Source organism: Choloepus didactylus, chromosome 7 (genome assembly GCF_015220235.1).
Source record: "Choloepus didactylus isolate mChoDid1 chromosome 7, mChoDid1.pri, whole genome shotgun sequence".
NCBI classification, from domain to species: Eukaryota; Metazoa; Chordata; class Mammalia; order Pilosa; family Megalonychidae; genus Choloepus; species Choloepus didactylus.
The window spans coordinates 140,130,844-140,147,855 of record NC_051313.1 but is presented as its reverse complement, the minus strand read 5'-3'; the positions used below and the strand labels follow the sequence as shown (position 1 = coordinate 140,147,855).

The window sequence follows — 17,012 nt, the reverse complement described above, 5'->3', positions numbered from 1 at the left end:
CTTTCTTCTGGCTCTGCTGCCTTCCCCCATTCCAGGCCTGTGCTCCCTGGAGCTATGAGGCTGACCTTCTGTGCTACTCCTGATTGCCCCTTGGCCTGTGCTTATTCCCACCAGAATCACCCTCCAGCGCGCTCATCATGGCGAGAGGAAGCTCTCTCCTCCATCCATGAACACTCCAGCTCCTATCTGAGCATTGGCTCCAGTGCCGGGTGGCGGGGCCCCCTTTGATAACCGAACCCCACATTCCTCCCCTGGCAACCCCCACTCGGAGCCTTGGAGGGGAAGGCAGCGGGCAGGCTTCCCGCAGAGCCTGCCCTCACCCCTCGCAGAGTGCCGCCCGGGACAGCTTTCTAAGCAATATCTCCACACGTTTTCCTAGAGTCAGGAAGCTACAGGATCCTCAGGGATGTATGTAAACCAGATATTTGAAAAAGCAGCCCCACCTAGAGGAAAGGCAACAATTGACTGAAGATGAAGCACCATAATGCATATAAAATGCTTATTGTAGCACCCCCCCCAAAAATGTGAACTATTATTATCATTAGCTTTCATTTGCAAAGCATAGTTTACAGATGCTTTCACATACAGTAAAATTGGATTCCTTTAAAAATGAGTTTTGGTACCTCCTCAGACCTGCTTCTCTGTTTGTCTTTTCTTGCAGCCTTGGAAAGGAAAATATCAATGAGGCAGAGCAGAGAGGAGCTGATAAAGCGTGGGGTCTTGAAGGAAATCTATGACAAAGGTAAGAGGAGCTGGTCGCTTCCCCACGGCCCAAGAGCGGGGTGCGGAATCTGTGTGTCTGTTTTTCCAAGTCCATTTTCTGCATCACGTTGTCAGGATTCGAACCTTTAAAACGCCAGGCAATTCTGCAGCGAGAAAGAATGTGGCAGCTTGTGCAGATGGAGCTGAAGCCATCAGTATCATATTAGAGGAGGGAAATAAAGCTCCCTTTTTCTCAGTGTTGGAATCAAACCACATGATGTTAAGAAAAATCATGTAGCCCCAGGAATGATGTTGGTACTGGCTGGGAGTCTTGTAGATGTTTAAATCTGCACAGCTAGGGTGAGTTTAATTGCTTAGGCTCTTTTAGGCACTAGGGGTTCCGAAGATTAGTGTTAAAAATCCACAGGCATCTAGAATTTCCTTAACAGGTTTTTTTTTTTTGGCAGTCTGTCTCCCCAGAATAGAAGAAATTGAGGGAGAGAAAATGATAATACATGACTGTACACATAAGATATTTAAAATGCCAATATTTACAGTGATTCGTATGCTCTGTGAATCCGTCCATACACGTTCCCTAGTGAATACCAGGCATCTTTTGCTTATTGAATTACTATCTTTAAATATGAATGCATGCAGTGGTTTAAACAGTATGTTACGTAGTCTTCAACAGTCGGTTTACCCTGTCTTTTGTAGGCCTTCTGCAGGCTGTTTTTATTTAATGCAAAAAGGCAGAGTGTGTTTCTCTCTTAGGGTGTTTCTTTAGATTCCACAGTTTTCAGTGATTCGATCCTGCTTGCTCAGGCACATTTCCCCTCATCTGTCGTGGGGCTTCCCCAGTGGCATTCAGATCTTCACAGTATTTTCTCTTAGCACATATTGTCAACCTGAGATGCAAGTAGGAAGTGGCACATCTATTCTCCTGCCCCCATGGCAAGGAATGCTGCAGGTTGGGTGTGAAGTTGAACTATTTCAAATGACCTACTGTTATTATCAAAGTCTCCTGGGACTAAGGAATCCCTCTGGTGAGCCACTGCTCTAAGCTGCTATAAGCGGCTTCTACTTCTGGACAAGACCCTCTCAGAATACAATTTACTTGGTTGTGGATGCTCCCCAGGGAAAAAGAACCCATATCACTTCCTCCAATGTCTTGCTTTCTGTACAATCCCCACACCCTCCCTTGCATCAAATTTAAATCCTCGTGCTTCATCATAAGCCCCTTTCTCCGTATTCAGTCCCCAGTGGCAATAGAAGATGGTGGACTACAGGTATAATATTATATCATATGCATCCAAGTGCTTAAATAAATGTTATTGGCATAGCTACTGCCTATTCAGTCCAGTTAGTAATCCCTTCTCCTCCCCTCTTTCTTCTTGCAACCTTTACATCTCTCATTATGAACTTCAGTAACACTCGAAAGTATAGAATACATTTTACTATAGCATTAATTATATCCATTACATATAATAACTGTTAAGCTAAGTTCTGCCTAAGTGACGTCCTGACTTTAAGGAAATCACAGAACTATTAGAGCAAAAGCCTTATTTTATAGGGAAAGAAACAAAGGACCCTTAAGACTGGGGCTTGCCAAAGCCACACAAGCAGTTGGGAGTTTCCTGAGAGCGAGAGCCCAGCCTGGTTCACAGGTGTTCTCTGGCAGTAACGTGGTACCTGCTGCACATTCCAGTAGAGGGTTTTGGAAGACGGGAGCAGTCTCACCCCTCCTGTCACTCGTCCCCACGTCTGTTTCAGTTTTGTCTTTGCACTTAACATTGTCTGCTCTTATCTAGAACAGGGGCCTCACAGCGTAGATAGCTGTAGGTATAGTTATATATACATAGATAGTTATAGATGTAATTCTTTTTTTTTTTTTAATTTTATTTTGAAATAAATTCAAACTTACAGGAACAGTAGCAAAAACAATACAAACCCCATACACAGAACTCCAGCATACCCCAACCCCCCTCCCCCGATACCCCAATCCACCAACTTTAACATCCTATCACACTACCATTTCTTTCTTTCCGTCCCTCCCTCCCTATCATCCATCATCTATTGCTCTGTCTTCTGAACATATGAGAGCAAGCTGCACACATCCTTGAACAAATGATATAATTCACATATACATTTCCCATGTACAAGAACATTCTTTTATGCAAATCCATTAAGTGCAGCTAAGAAGTCAAGAAATTCAACATTGATACAAAGCTTACATTCTATATTTCCTTTTTTATTTCTTATGTCCCAACTGTGTCCCTTTGAGCCTCCTCTCCTCCATCCTCACATCCCATCCAGAATCATCCTTGGCATTTAATTGTCATTATCTATTTAGACTGTCTTTTTTTTTTTTTTCACTTGTGGAAACATATATACAGCCTAAATCTTCCGATTCCAAGCCCTCCCTAGCATTCTATTAGTGGGATTAATCACATTTAGAATGTTGCAATGCTATCACCTTCCCACCATCCATTACTAGAAATTTCCCTTCACCCCAGACAGAAACCCTACACTCATTTCTTAACTCTCCATTGCCCCTTCCCCCACTTCTTGTAACCCATACTCTACTTTTCCTCTCTATGGTCATATTCTCTGATACTTTCTCTATGTTTACCATGGGGCTTAAATTTAACCTCTTAAATCTATAACAATCTTGTTTTTCTTTGATACCAACTTAACTTCAGTAAGACACATAAACTATGTTCCTATACTCCTCCATTCCCCACCTTTATGTAGTTCTTGTCAAAAATTACGTATTTTACATTGAGTCCAAAACCACTGATTTATCATTATAGTTTATGTATTTTAGATCCTGTAGGAAGTAAATAGTGAAGTTACAAATCAAAAATACAGTAGTATTGGTATTTATATTTACCATGTGATCTTTACTGGAAATCTTTATTTCTTCATGTGGTTTCAGTCAATTGTTTAATGTCCCTTCCTTTCAGCCTGCACAATTCCCTTTAGCATTTCTTATAGGACTGATCTGGTGATGAAGTCCCTCCGCTTTTGATTATCCAGGGATGTTTTCATCTCCCCCTCATTTTTAACCTCCAGGTGTTTGTGAATTTTCTAAGTCTCTGATGGTTATTGACTTCTATTTGTAATTCCATTGTGGTCAGAGAATCTGCTTTGAATAAATTCAGTTTTTTTAAATTTATTGAGGCTTGTTTTATGTCCCAGCATAGGGTCTATTCTGGAGAAAGATCCATGATCACTAGAGAAGAATGTGTGTCCTGGTGATTTGGGATGTAATGTTCTATATATGTCTGTTAAATTTCTCTGTATCTCTCTCTCCTTTCTTTATTTCTCTATCGGTAGGGCTCCCTTTAGTATCTGAAGTAGGGCAGGTCTTTTATTAGCAAAATCTCTCAGCATTTGTTTGTGAAAAATTTAAGCTCTCCCTCAAATTTGAAGGAGAGTTTTGCTGGATAAAGAATTCTTGGTTGGAAATTTTTCTCTCTCAGAGTTTTAAATATGTCATGCCACTGCTTTCTCGCCTCCATGGTGGCCTCTGAGTAGTCACTGCTTAGTCTTATGTTGTTTCCTTTGTATGTGGTGAATTGCTTTTCTCTTGCTGCTTTCAGAACTTGCTCCTTCTCTTCAGTATTTGACAGTCTGATCAGAATATATCTTGGAGTGGGTTTATTTGGATTTATTCTATTTGGAGTTCACTGGGCATTTATGCTTTGTGTATTTATATTGTGTAGAAGGTTTGGGAAGTTTTCCCCAACAACTTCTTTGAATACTCTTTTCTAGACCTTTACCCTTCTCTTCCCCTTCTGAGACACCAATAAGTCTTAAATTTGGGCATTTTATTTTATTTATCATATCCCTGAGATCTGTTTCGATTTTTTCAATTTTTTTCCCCATTCTTTCTTTTGTTCTTTCATTTTCCGTTCTGTGGTCTTTGGGGACGCTGAGTCATGGTTCAGCTTCCACTAGTCTTGTACTATGAGTATCCAGAATCTTTTTAATTTTGTCAACAGTTTCTTTTATTTCCATAAGATTGTCTATATTTTTATTTACTCTTCCAAGTTCTTCTTTATGCTCTTCTATGGTCTTCTTCATGTCCTTTATATCCTGTGCCATGCTCTCGTTGTTTGTCTTTAGTTCTTTTTGTTTGTTTGTTTGTTTGTTTCCATTTTTATTGAGATTGTTCAGATACCATACAATTATCCAAAGATCCAAAGTGTACAATCACTTGCCCCTGGGTACCCTCATACAGCTGTGCATCCATCACACTTAATTTTTGTTCAATTTTTAGAAACTTTTCATTACTCCAGACAAGAAATAAAGTGAAAGATGAAAAAAGAAAAAAAGAAAAGGAAACTCTAATCCTCCCCTATCCCTAACCAACCCCCCTCAATTGTTGACTCGTAGTATTGGTATAGTACATTTGTTACTGTTTATGAAAAAATGTTAAAATACTGCTAACTGTAGTATATAGTTTGTAATAGGTATATAGTTCTTCCCTATATGCCCCTCTATTATTAACTTCTAATTGTATTGTCATACATTTGTTCTGATTCATGGAAGCAATTTCTAGTATTTGTACACTTGATCATGGACATTGCCCACCATAGGATTCAGTTTTATACATTCCCATCTTTTGACCTCCAACTTTCCTTCTGGTGACATATATGACTCTGAGTTTCCCCTTTCTACCTCATTCACACACCATTCAGCATTGTTAGTTATTCTCACATCTTGCTACCAACACCCCTGTTCATTTCCAAACATTAAAGTTCATCCTAATTGAACATTCTGCTCATGCTAAGCAACCACTCCCCATTCTTAAGCCTCATCCTATATCTTGGTACCTTATATTTCATGTCTATGAGTTTACATATTATAATTAGTTCCTATCAGTGAGACCCTGCAATAATTGTCCTTATATGTCTGGCTTATTTCACTCAGTATATTGCCCTCGAGGTTTTGTCATCAACCCATTTTTTTTAATATGGTTTTGTTCACTCACCATACATTCCATCCCAAGTAAATAATCGATGGTTCTCTGCATGGTCATACATTTATGTGTTCACCACCTTCACCACTATCTATATAAGAGCATCTGCATTTCTTCCACAAGGCAGGAGGGAGAGTCAAAGAAGGTAGAGAGGCAAAAGAAAGAGGAAAAAAAAATGACAGCTAGGAAGCAGCAAAAGGAAAAATAACCTTAAATCAAAGTAGAATAAAGAATCAGACAGTACCACCAATGTCAAGTGTCTAACATGCCTCCCCTATCCCTCCCTCTTATCTGCATTCACCTTGGTATATCACCTTTGTTACATTAAAGGAAGCATAATACAATGATTCTATTAGTTACAGTCTCTAGTTTATGCTGATTGCATCCCTCCCCCAATGCCTCTCCATTTTTAACACCTTGCAAGGTTGACATTTGCTTGTTCTCCCTCATAAAAGAACATATTCGTACATTTTATCACAATTGTTGAATACTCTAGACTTCACCAAGTTACACAGTCCCAGTCTTTATCTTTCCTCCTTTCTTGTGGTGTCTCACATGCTCCCCACCTTCCTCTCTCAACCGTATTCATAGTTACCTTTGTTCAGTGTACTTACATTGTTGTGCTACCATCTCCCCAAATTGTGTTCCAAACCACACACTCCTGTCTTCTATCACCCTGTAGTGCTCCCTTTAGTATTTCCTGTAGGGCAGGTGTCTTGTTCACAAAGTCTCTCATTGTCTGTTTGTCAGAAAATATTTTGGGCTCTCCCTCATATTTGAAGGACAGCTTTGCTGGATACAGGATTCTTTCAGTATCTTAAATATATCACACCACTTCCTTCTTGCCTCCATGGTTTCTGCTGAGAGATCCACACATAGTCTTATTAAGCTTCCTTTGTATGTGATGGATCGCTTTTCTCTTGCTGCTCTCAGGATTCTCTCTTTATCTTTGACAGTTGATAATCTGATTATTAAGTGTCTTAGCGTAGGCCTATTCAGATCTCTTCTGTTTGGAGTACGCTGCATTTCTTGGATCTGTAATTTTATGTCTTTCATAAGAGATGGGAAATTTTCATTGATTATTTCCTCTATTATTGCTTCTGCCCCCTTTCCCATCTCTTCTTCTTCTTGGACACCAGTGATACGTACATTATTGTACTTTGTTTCATCCTTGAGTTCCCGGAGACGTTGCTCATATTTTTTCATTCTTTTCTCCATCTGCTCCTTTGCGTGTAGGCTGTCAGGTGTTTTGTTCTCCAGTTCCTGAGTGTTTTCTTCTGCCTCTTGAGATCTGCTGTTGTATGTTTCCATTGTGTCTTTCATCTCTTGTGTTGTGCCTTTCATTTCCATAGATTCTACTAGTTGTTTTTTTGAAGTTTTGATTTCTGCTGTATATCTGCCCAGTGTTTCCTTTACAGCCTCTATCTCTTTTGCAATATCTTCTCTAAACTTTTTGAATTGATTTAGCGTTAGTTGTTTAAATTCCTGTTATCTCAGTTGGAGTGTACATTTGTTCCTTTGACTGGGCCATAACTTTGTTTTTCTTAGTGTGGGTTGTAATTTTCTGTTGTCTAGGCATGGTTTCCTTGGTTATCTAAATCAGGTTTTCCCAGACCAGAACAGGCTCAGGTCCCAGAGGGCAGAAATATTCAGTATCTGGTTTCCCTGCGGGTGTGTCTTAGAAAATTACTCCACCCTTTGATGCCTCAGGTCACTGTGCTTTCTGCCCAGCAGGTGATGCCTGTTAGCCTATAATTCTTGACTGGTGTGAGGAGGTATGGCCGTGTTCCCCCAGGCTCTGGGGTCCGGTTCTGAATGGAAAGGGCCTCACCCCTTTCCTCCTAGAGAAGACACACCCTTCAGGTGGAGGTCATTAGCATTTCAATGGTCTCTCTCTCTCTGCTTGTGGTGTCTCCACCCTTCCCCAAGTCACAGCCCTGGAAACTGAAAATGACTGGGGCTTTCTCCACTGAACCGAAAAAGAAACAGATAGTCCCCTTCAGACCCAGTCCAAGGCGACCCTCTGGTTCTCCAAGGTCAGTCGTCACTCAAAGCCTCTGTCTGTTTTTTGGGGGATTCGTACCTGTAGTGAGCAGCTCACACTTGCTTCTTAAAACCCCAGTTGGAGCTCAGCTGAGCTATATTCGCTTGCTGGGAAAGCGCTTCTCTCTGGCACCACAAGGCTTTGCAGCTCAGGCTATGGGGAAGGGGGTCTCGCGTCTTGGAGCCACAGGTTTTACTTACAGATTTTATGCTGTGTTCTCGGGCATTCCTCCCAATTCAGGTTGGTGTATGATGAGTGGATGGTCTCGTTTGTCCCCCCGCAGTTATTCTGGATTATTTACTAGTTGTTTCTGGTTTTTTGTGGTTGTTTCAGGGGGACTACTTAGCTTCCACTCCTCTCTATGCCGCCATCTTGCCCCGCCTCCGACCTGTCTTTAGTTCTTTGATTAATTGCTGCAAGTACTGTGTCTCCTCTGATCTTTTGATTTGGGTGTTTGGGTTTGGGTTCTCCATATTGTCTGGTTTTATCATATGCTTTAAAATTTAATGTTGTTTTTGGCCTCTTGGCATTTGCTTTACTTGATAGGATTCTTTCAGAATATGAAAAACACCGATCTTTAATTTGTCAGATCTACAGCTCGGTAGTATACACTTTCTCTAACTAACCAGCAGATGGCGTCCGCGAGTCACCTATTCCCCTCAAGTCAGTTCTCCCCAACTTTGTCTTTGTGGTGTGGGGGGGTCTTATTCTTGTGGGGTTCAATTGGTGCACCAAGTTTGGGTGTGTTGTTGGTGCTGTCCATCCTGAATGAGGGGTGTGTGTCTGAGTGGTTAGGGAGGCACGGCAGCTTTAATAATCAAACCTCCCAGGTGTTCCCAGAGATATAAGGCTGTTGCAAGAGTCTAAGCTTTCATTTCAGTCTCGCCACAGATTGTCTCTGCCACTGACCCACAAGTCCTTCGTATTGGCATAGGGTCCCTGGGATTTCCGAGCGGGTCGCCCTTCCCAGCTGTGCTCTTCCAGGACCTCTGCTGAGGGAAGGCTTTGCCATGTCACAAGTGCGCACCAGCCCTCCAGGGAAGCCCTGGGCCGCCAGGCCATGCAGGGGCATTGCCAGCCTGCTGTAAAGATGGCTGAATAGGGCGTGTTAATTTTGCCCTTTTCACACAGTTCCGCCTTCCCAGCTCCGGGACAATTAGCTGTGGGTGCACTAAAGGCCACTGTCCACGGCCAATATTGTGGCATTTGTGCAGTGCTGTGGGAAACACTCTGTCACACTGGGACCCTTGGCGCGGCTCTGGGCTGTGGGTCTGGCCCCGGGCAGGGGCGTCCCCAGCCCACCGGGAAGATGGCTGCAAGTTGTGTGGTTTCTTTCTCCTTTTGGCTCCCCTCTGCCCTCCTGACTCCGAGACAGTTAGCAGTGGGTGTGGGAAGGGCTATCTTCCATTCAGATATTGAGGTGTTGGCACAGCCCGTTCCTGCCACGCTTCACTGCATGGTTCTCACTGCCGTACCCACAGCCGCTCCCGGGTTTGTTTGTTTTTTTTTAAAAGAACTAGTCCGTCTCCAAATGCCAACCCACAGTTTCCCCACACTGTAGCGCAGCCACCAGACTTTCAGCCGGCTCACTCACTCGTTTCAGAACACAGACTCCTGGTTTCACCAAATGCACGGTCCCTGTGAATTTAGCAGACCTTGTCCTGCTGGTGCATCACTGGAACTGGTGTGCTGGGTCACTGTCTGGCTTTTATGTAGTATTTTTCACGGAGGTGTTTTTTTGCCCTGTCTCACCTAGCCGCCATCTTTCCAAACTTCCTATAGATGTAATTCTATAGATATATCTAGAGATATAGAGATAGTTATAAATATTATTATAGTACAGAGATGTTATAAATGCAGTTCTAGGTGTATGGATATGGTTATAGATAAAGATATATTTATACATACAGATATGTTAGAGATATAGTTCTATAAAGATAAAGATATAGTTTTGGATAAAGATATAGTTGAATAGATGAATAGAAATGGTTATAGATAAAGTTAGTTATAGTAGATATAGATATAGATACAGATATATTATAGATTTAGATTTATTTTAAGTAATTGGCTCATGTGATCTGCAGGGCTGGTAAATCCAAAATCCATAGGGCAGGTCATTTCCGATGAGTTGATGTTACAGTTTTGAGTCTGAAATCTGTAGGAGAGGCCAGCAGGCTGGAAACTCATAGAGGAGTGGAGAGTGTAGTTTTCAGGAAGAATTTCTTCTTCTCTCTGGAACCCTCAGTTCTTTGATCTTAAGGCTTCCAACTGATGGATGAGGCCCATTATCAAGGGTAATCTCCTTTATTTAAAGTCAACCAATTGTAGATGGTTATCACATCTATGAAATACCACCCAGCAACATCTAGGCCAATGTTTGACCAAACAACTGGATGCCGTAACCTAGCCAAGTTAACACATAAAATTAACCAGCACAGTAGGGGTATAGGTTTTGTTTTCTGTGAGTTTTTCTGATAAAAGCATCCATTTTCTGTTGCTGTAGATATTAATTACTATATTGATTATATTACATTAGCTGTTAGGAACACTGGAATCAGATAGCCTGGATTCAATTCCATTGCCACTACTGACTAGCTTTGTAGCTTTAGTCAAGTTGCTTAACTTCTCTGTGCTTCTGTTTCTTTATCTAAAAGTGGGGATGATATAGTTGTGGTGAGGCTTAAATGAGATAATACATGTAAAGTATTTAGAACAGTGGCTAGTACCCTGTAAATTCTCAAGAAATGCTAGCATGCCATTATTGTTATTAATCTCATTGTTGTCATTGTCATCATCATCATCACCACCATCCTCCTTTATACTTTTTCAAGCTCTTTACATGCCTCACAATAGGGGACTCTTTCAGCAGACGAGAGAGTTTAGAAGAGTGGACATCCCTGTTCTTGTTTGTCTGAGGATTATAAAGTCACAGAAACCTGTGGCCTCCTCAAAATGGTCCTACCTGTGTCAGGGTCAACACGAGAACCCCAGCCTTCTGAAACCTAATTCATTTCCCTTTTCTCACCTCCACTCTGCCTTCCTCTTAGCCTCGAAACAGGTCATTTCTCCTGCCATGCAGTCTCCCCTCTCTGTGACGTCATTCACGCTTGTCTGGTGGGTAAAACAAATAAAATTTTCTTGCTGCAGCCTGGGTGAACAGTAAGTGGTTCATGGTTTTTCAAGGTCATGGTTTTTCAAGTTGTAGTTTCAGAGATAAATTTCACAAGTTTGGGGCAATCATCTCATATTGACTGGCTGGTGATTGCCCATTTTTTAGTGCTGCCTCTCTCTGTTAGAACTCACGACTCTAGTTACCTGGCAGCAAACATGGTTTCCACAGAGATGTCTGGTCCCTGACAGCTGCTACTTGACTCGTAATTACCATGTTGCACATCCACACATCCACCCACGTGCCATCAGAGAGAGGTGGCCTCTTTTTACACTGAGGTTGCGCTTTGTTTGCATGACACTGCTAATGTGGTCAGAAGCAGTTTGTTCTCTTTATTTAGTAGGTGAGATTTTCTCTTCTAATCTTTGCCTTATTGATCTCACTTAATACTGTCCTCATTCATAAAAAGTCTAAAAACAATCTATAGTGATATGAGATTTGTAAGTGGGGCAGGGTGAAATCAGAATGAATGAGGTTTTATTACTCAGAATGATCTCTTCCAAACTCTTTAGATTTTTTCTTGGCATGATAAAATCCCAAACTGATCCATGAATTCAAATCAGGCAAAATGAGAGCTTGGATAGAAGAGAGAGAATGATCTCAAATGTAAGTAGGAACTAGCCCAAGAATCCCTCCTTTAACAGGTTGTGTTAAAAGTGAAGCAGAACTATTTAATGGCTTGATTCTTTTTTTCTGTTGGTGTATTAGTTAGGGTTCTCTAGGGAAACAGAATCAACAAGAGATACCTATAAATATAAGATTTTTAAAAGTGTCTCATGTAACTGTGGGAATGCACAAGTCCAAATTCCAAAGGGCAGGCAGCGAACTGGCAACTTCAATGAATGTGTTCAACGAACTCCTCAGGAAATTCTTTGCTGGTTAGCCGAAGAAGTGAAGGTCCTCTATCTGCCTCACTTTTAAGTCTTCAACTGATTAGATTAAATCCAGCTGACTGCACTCTTTCATTGTGGAAGACACACCCTTCGTTGACCATCATCAGTCAGTCACAGCTGCAGCCAATTGACTGATGATTTAATAAACCAGCCTTCTGGTTTATTAACCAGCCACAAATGTCCTAGCAGTAACCATTAGGCCAGTGCTTGCTTGACCAGACACCTGGGTACCATCACCTGGCCAAGTTGACACATGAACCCAACCATCACAGTTGGTTTCCACATAGAATCACATACTTTTAGAGTTGGGAGAAGTTGAGATAAACCTTTTCAAATCTGAGGAAATTTTTCTAACTCTGGGTGTATTAAGGCCACAAAGGAATGCAGCAAACTTTGGAAAAAGAGGAAATTTGTAAGCTATGCCAACAGTGATTGTAGTAGGAACAGAAAATTATTGGTACTTTTCCCCATGTTTGTCAAATTGTCTACAGTATGGTTCTAATGGTTTTGTGAAGAAAACAATGTATGCATTAAGAATGGTAAAAATTTTAAATTGATTAATGGTGGAAAATAATTTATAATTTGATGGCCTACTTGCTTTTAACTATTTATTCCCTGATCTATGGCTTATTTATTTAAATTAGAACTGAAGGGCTCCCCTGGTCTCCTGAAACATCAGAGTCTCGTGGCTCTCTGAGCCTGTTGACCCTTTCTTTAGCTGTTTTAATCTAATTGAGGCAGCCAGCTAGCATCTGGCAAAAAGCTCTGCTCTAAAGGCCCCCAGCAGTTTACTGTCCAGTGGCCCTGGTGAGCATTCATTCATTCATTCATGCATGCATTCATTTGTTCATTCAACAAATTAGTACCAAGCTCCTTGTTTGTGCCAGGCGGGCTACAGTAATAATGGAAAGAGTACACTCCTCATCTTCTAGGAATTTGCATTCTACTGAAGAAATAGGAAATAATGGAACAAATAAGTATATGATAATTGTCAAGTATGATAAGCACAAGAAAGAGAAAGAAAGGAGCAGGTATGGATAAAAAGGCAGAGAGGGATGCAATTTTAGATTAATGCAATCATGGATGACTTCTCAGGGGAGGTGACATTTGGGCAAAGACCTAAATGAAGTGACTGGGTGCAGTCACTCAAATTCTAAAAATTGGTTCTACTCCTGCTTTAAGAGAACGTGTAACCTAATTCATGAGCCCTTAAGTTCTATAATTTCACCAGGTGTGTTTCTTTTAAATGAAGGTCTCTATATTGCATTTGCCTCCCTCTCGGCCCACACGTCATCCCCATGCTCATAGCCCTGTGGTGGTTCCCACGTCACCCAGAGGAATTTCAAGTTCCTAGGACAGCTTACGAGGCCTGCAGTGTCTGCCCTCCCACCCTGATGTTTGCTTTAACTCTCTGGCCTTAACCCCCTACTAATTCCCTCTCTTGCACTCACCCTAGCCCTATTTTTAAGCCCTCAGTGTTTGCACTGGCTGTCCTCTCTTCCTAGAACTCTCTTCCCCAGATACACACCTGGTTGTAACTCTGCTTTCAGATCATTGCTCAGATGTCACCTTCTCAATGAGGCTTACCCTGGGACCACTACATTTAAAATTGCCACCCCCTTCCCTATGCTCTTTGTCCCCAGACTCTGCCCTACTATTTTCTTTCTCACCTCATCTCTTATCACCTTCAAACATGTTCTGCAAATTACGTGTTTACTATGCTAACTTTTTCTCATCTGTATCCTCTCACTGACGTGAAAGCTCCAAGGCAGGGATCTTCAACTGGTTTGTTCACTTATGTAGCCCAAGGCCCTACTAGAGTGCCTGGGACAACACTGACGCTCAGCAAATATTTACTGAAATAACAACTGTGAACCTGAGGCTGTTTCTACATGTGCATGTTTTGGCTTCTTCACCTGTATCGCCAAAATCCAGAACACTAGGAGGATTTGTTTATTCGTTTTTATGGTCCATGAGCTTTGTGTCCAGTTGTTTAAATAGCCAATACAATAATATTTATATATTTAAATAGACGGATGTCAAGTACTCTGCCTTCAAATGGTGGCTTTAAATATTATGGGGGGAAAAACTTGCCCAAAGAGCGAACAGTTTGGCATTAGTAAAACAGCGATGACATTGCTTGCGACTCAACAGGGATTTCAAGAAGTCTCCTGACCTCACCACTGTTCTAGTCAGATATAGAGATAAAGCAGCTGAAGCCCAGAGACCTTATAGATTTGCCTCAGGGCCCACAGCCAGGAGTGTGAACTCTCAAAACCTCTGCTGAGCCCTTCTGTCTTCATCTGGAATTCGTAGGAACACAGGAACATTTTGTGATATGTTGCATATTGGTCATCAGGAGATCTTAATAAATATTGCCATTGATTGTTGCAAATAATCTAGAAGCTTCCACTGCAGTCACACCTAGACCTGGTGGAAGAGAGAATTCCACAGGAGGGGATACAAGATACGCTGCACGGAGAGAGTAGAACCAGTGTGTGCCGATGAGTAATTCCACTTTTCATGGTGTGCTGGGAATTAGAGATAACATTTCACAGCAAATAATAAAGTACACTGAGGTGTTTTATTTCTTCATCAGTTTAGAGCAACATTTTGGAAGGTGTTATTTTTAATTATGAATACACACAGAAGCTCCCTGCTATGGGTCACTCCTTTATGCAGAGGATGTATTTTCTCCCATCTGGCATTTAAAAGAGAAAAACAAACAAACAAACAAAAAAAGCCTGATATTTAAATTAAAAGATCATCATCTTTTTTGTACATTGTGGATAAATGTATGGTATGTGAATATAACTCTATAAAATTGTAGGAAAATATATATATAGGAGTAGAAGTGTTGGAGAAAACATGGTGACAGGGATGATGCCTCACCAATATGGGCTAACTACAATGTGTAAACTCAGAATTGAATCTTAGAACATAGCCTAACGTGGACACAATAATTGTAATAGTCCCTAGATTGTAAGCTCTTACAGCAGTTAACTCTATCCCTGAATTGTAATGCCTATCTCTAAACTTTGAGATGCTGATCCCCTAGCGTATAACCTGATTGGTCTCTGGAACAATGCATATCTCTGAGACACCTGAAACTCAGAGCTAGAGCTCGGCAGATATGAATGTCAGTATTAGTGCATACAGCCACTGTCAAAAAAAGAAAAAAAAAAAAGCTGAAAAAGAGCCCAGACTTCAATTAGTGATATGAATGAAGCAGGTCTGGTTAAGACCAGGGCAAGCCCGGCCAAAGGGTAAAGGTTAAAACTGATTGTGTTTTAAAACTTCAACTTCCATATGAGACCAAGGGAATAGATATCTATTTGGCACAGGATCTAAATTTTCTAAATGGTACAACTCTACAGTCGATTTGTTCAAACACCACAATTGCATGGAACTTTGAATAGGAAGTGAGGTAAGGTAGGTTAGTATAGGCTGGAGTGAAATAGTGACACATCCCAGAGTAATTTGGGCAGATAATAAAAAATATATTTACAGCCTCCCCCTCCCCAGCCCCGAGGATCTGGGGGAAGGTGCGGATGTGTTGGACATCCTCACCTGGACTGGTGTTGATGTTGTCACAAACATTGGGACTGGTGGTTTGATGTGCTGAGCCCTCGAGCATGGGACTTGCCCTTATGAAGCTCATTACCACAAAGGAGAGTCTAAACTTGCATGTAATGGTGCCTAAGAGTCTCCCCCTGAGTACCTCTTTGTTGCTCAGATGTGGCTCTCTCTCTCTAACTGAGCCATCTCGACAGGTGAACTCGCTGCCCTCCCCCCTACATGGGACCCGACTCCCAGGGGTGTAAATCTCCCTGGCAATGCAGAATATGACTCCCGGGGATGAATGTGGACCCGGCATCGTGGGACTGAGAGTATCTTCTTGACCAAAAGGGGGATGCAAAATGAGACGAAATAGTTTCAGTGGCTGAGAGATTCCAAATGGAGTCGAGAGGTCACTCTGGTGGACATTCTTATGCACTATATAGATAACACCTCTTAGATTTTAATGTATTGGAAGAGCTAGAAGTAAATACCTGAAACTACCAAACTCCAACCCAGCAGTCTGGACGCCTGAAGACAATTATATAATAATGTAGCTTACAAGGGGTGACAGTGTGATTGTGAAGACCTTGTGGATCACACCCCCTTTATCTGGTGTATGGATGAGTGGAGGAATGGGGATAAAAACTAAAGGATAAATGGGGTGGGATGGGGGGATGACTTGGGTGTTCTTTTTTCACTTTTATTTTTTATTCTTGTTCTGGTTCTTTCTGATGTAAGGAAAATGTTCAGAGATAGATTGTGGTGATGAACGCATAACTATGTTATCATACTGTGGACAGTGGATTGTATACCATGGATGATTGTATGGTGTGTGAATGTATTTCAATAAAATTAAATTTAATTTAAAAAAAATCATCATCTTTTAACAATAAAAATAAAAGTTCTCCCCTATGTCAGAGGAGAAGAATGTAGTAGGCTTAAGCCTTCTTCAGTCCTGTTGTTTATCTGGTATCACAGGTGCACTGACTTGGAGTTTATAGGAAATGCTTTTCGCAACCTTTACCAGCACTGTTATTTGACACATTTTTAGCTGTTTCTGATGTCTCACCTAAAAATGGCATTTTCTGAAAGCTTTGATTTGGAGTAACTGTGTGAAAATGAAAAGAGTGTTTGCTTTTAGCATCAGCAACATATAATCATTGGCGTAGCACCTAATACAATGGCTTGCCCTGACGGCATAGATTGAAAGTGGTTTAAACAATAAAGAAAATAAGGAGAAATTATGAATTTAAAAAGTTCTCTTACGCTATACTGTTCTCTCAGAAAATCACTTTCCCAATACAAAATAATTAATGAAGTTGGTATTATTGTAGCAACAAACAGCATTCCCCAGTAGATTTCGTTCATTTGCTATATGTTTCTGAGCACCTATCTTGTTGCAGACACCATTCTGGACTTCTGAGATACTAGAAAGGACAAGACAGACATCCCTGACTGACAGAACATACAGACCTGCTAATGGGTTCAGGCAGATGGGTAGTTATAACAGGGAAAGTCAAGGATATTCTGGGGCACACAGGAGCGGTACCTCCCTAGACCTGAGGAGTGAAGGAAGGCTTCCTGGAAGAAGCAGTGTCTCCAAGGCAACTTGAAGGATGAGTACGAATTACCCTAAAGAAGATGGGATGGGTATGGGAA

At 41.3% G+C, this 17,012-nt stretch overlaps 1 protein-coding gene across 8 annotated transcripts in view; it reads left to right on the top strand.

The window, feature by feature from the left end:
- Positions 1-17,012, top strand: part of PHACTR1 (phosphatase and actin regulator 1) — a 581,688-nt gene that overhangs the window by 447,878 nt on the left and 116,798 nt on the right. For all 8 annotated transcript variants that reach the window (XM_037842145.1, XM_037842144.1, XM_037842148.1 and 5 more), the window contains one exon: positions 662-742. In XM_037842145.1, coding sequence (XP_037698073.1) covers positions 662-742 — 81 coding nt within the window. The remainder of the gene's footprint in view (positions 1-661; positions 743-17,012) is intronic.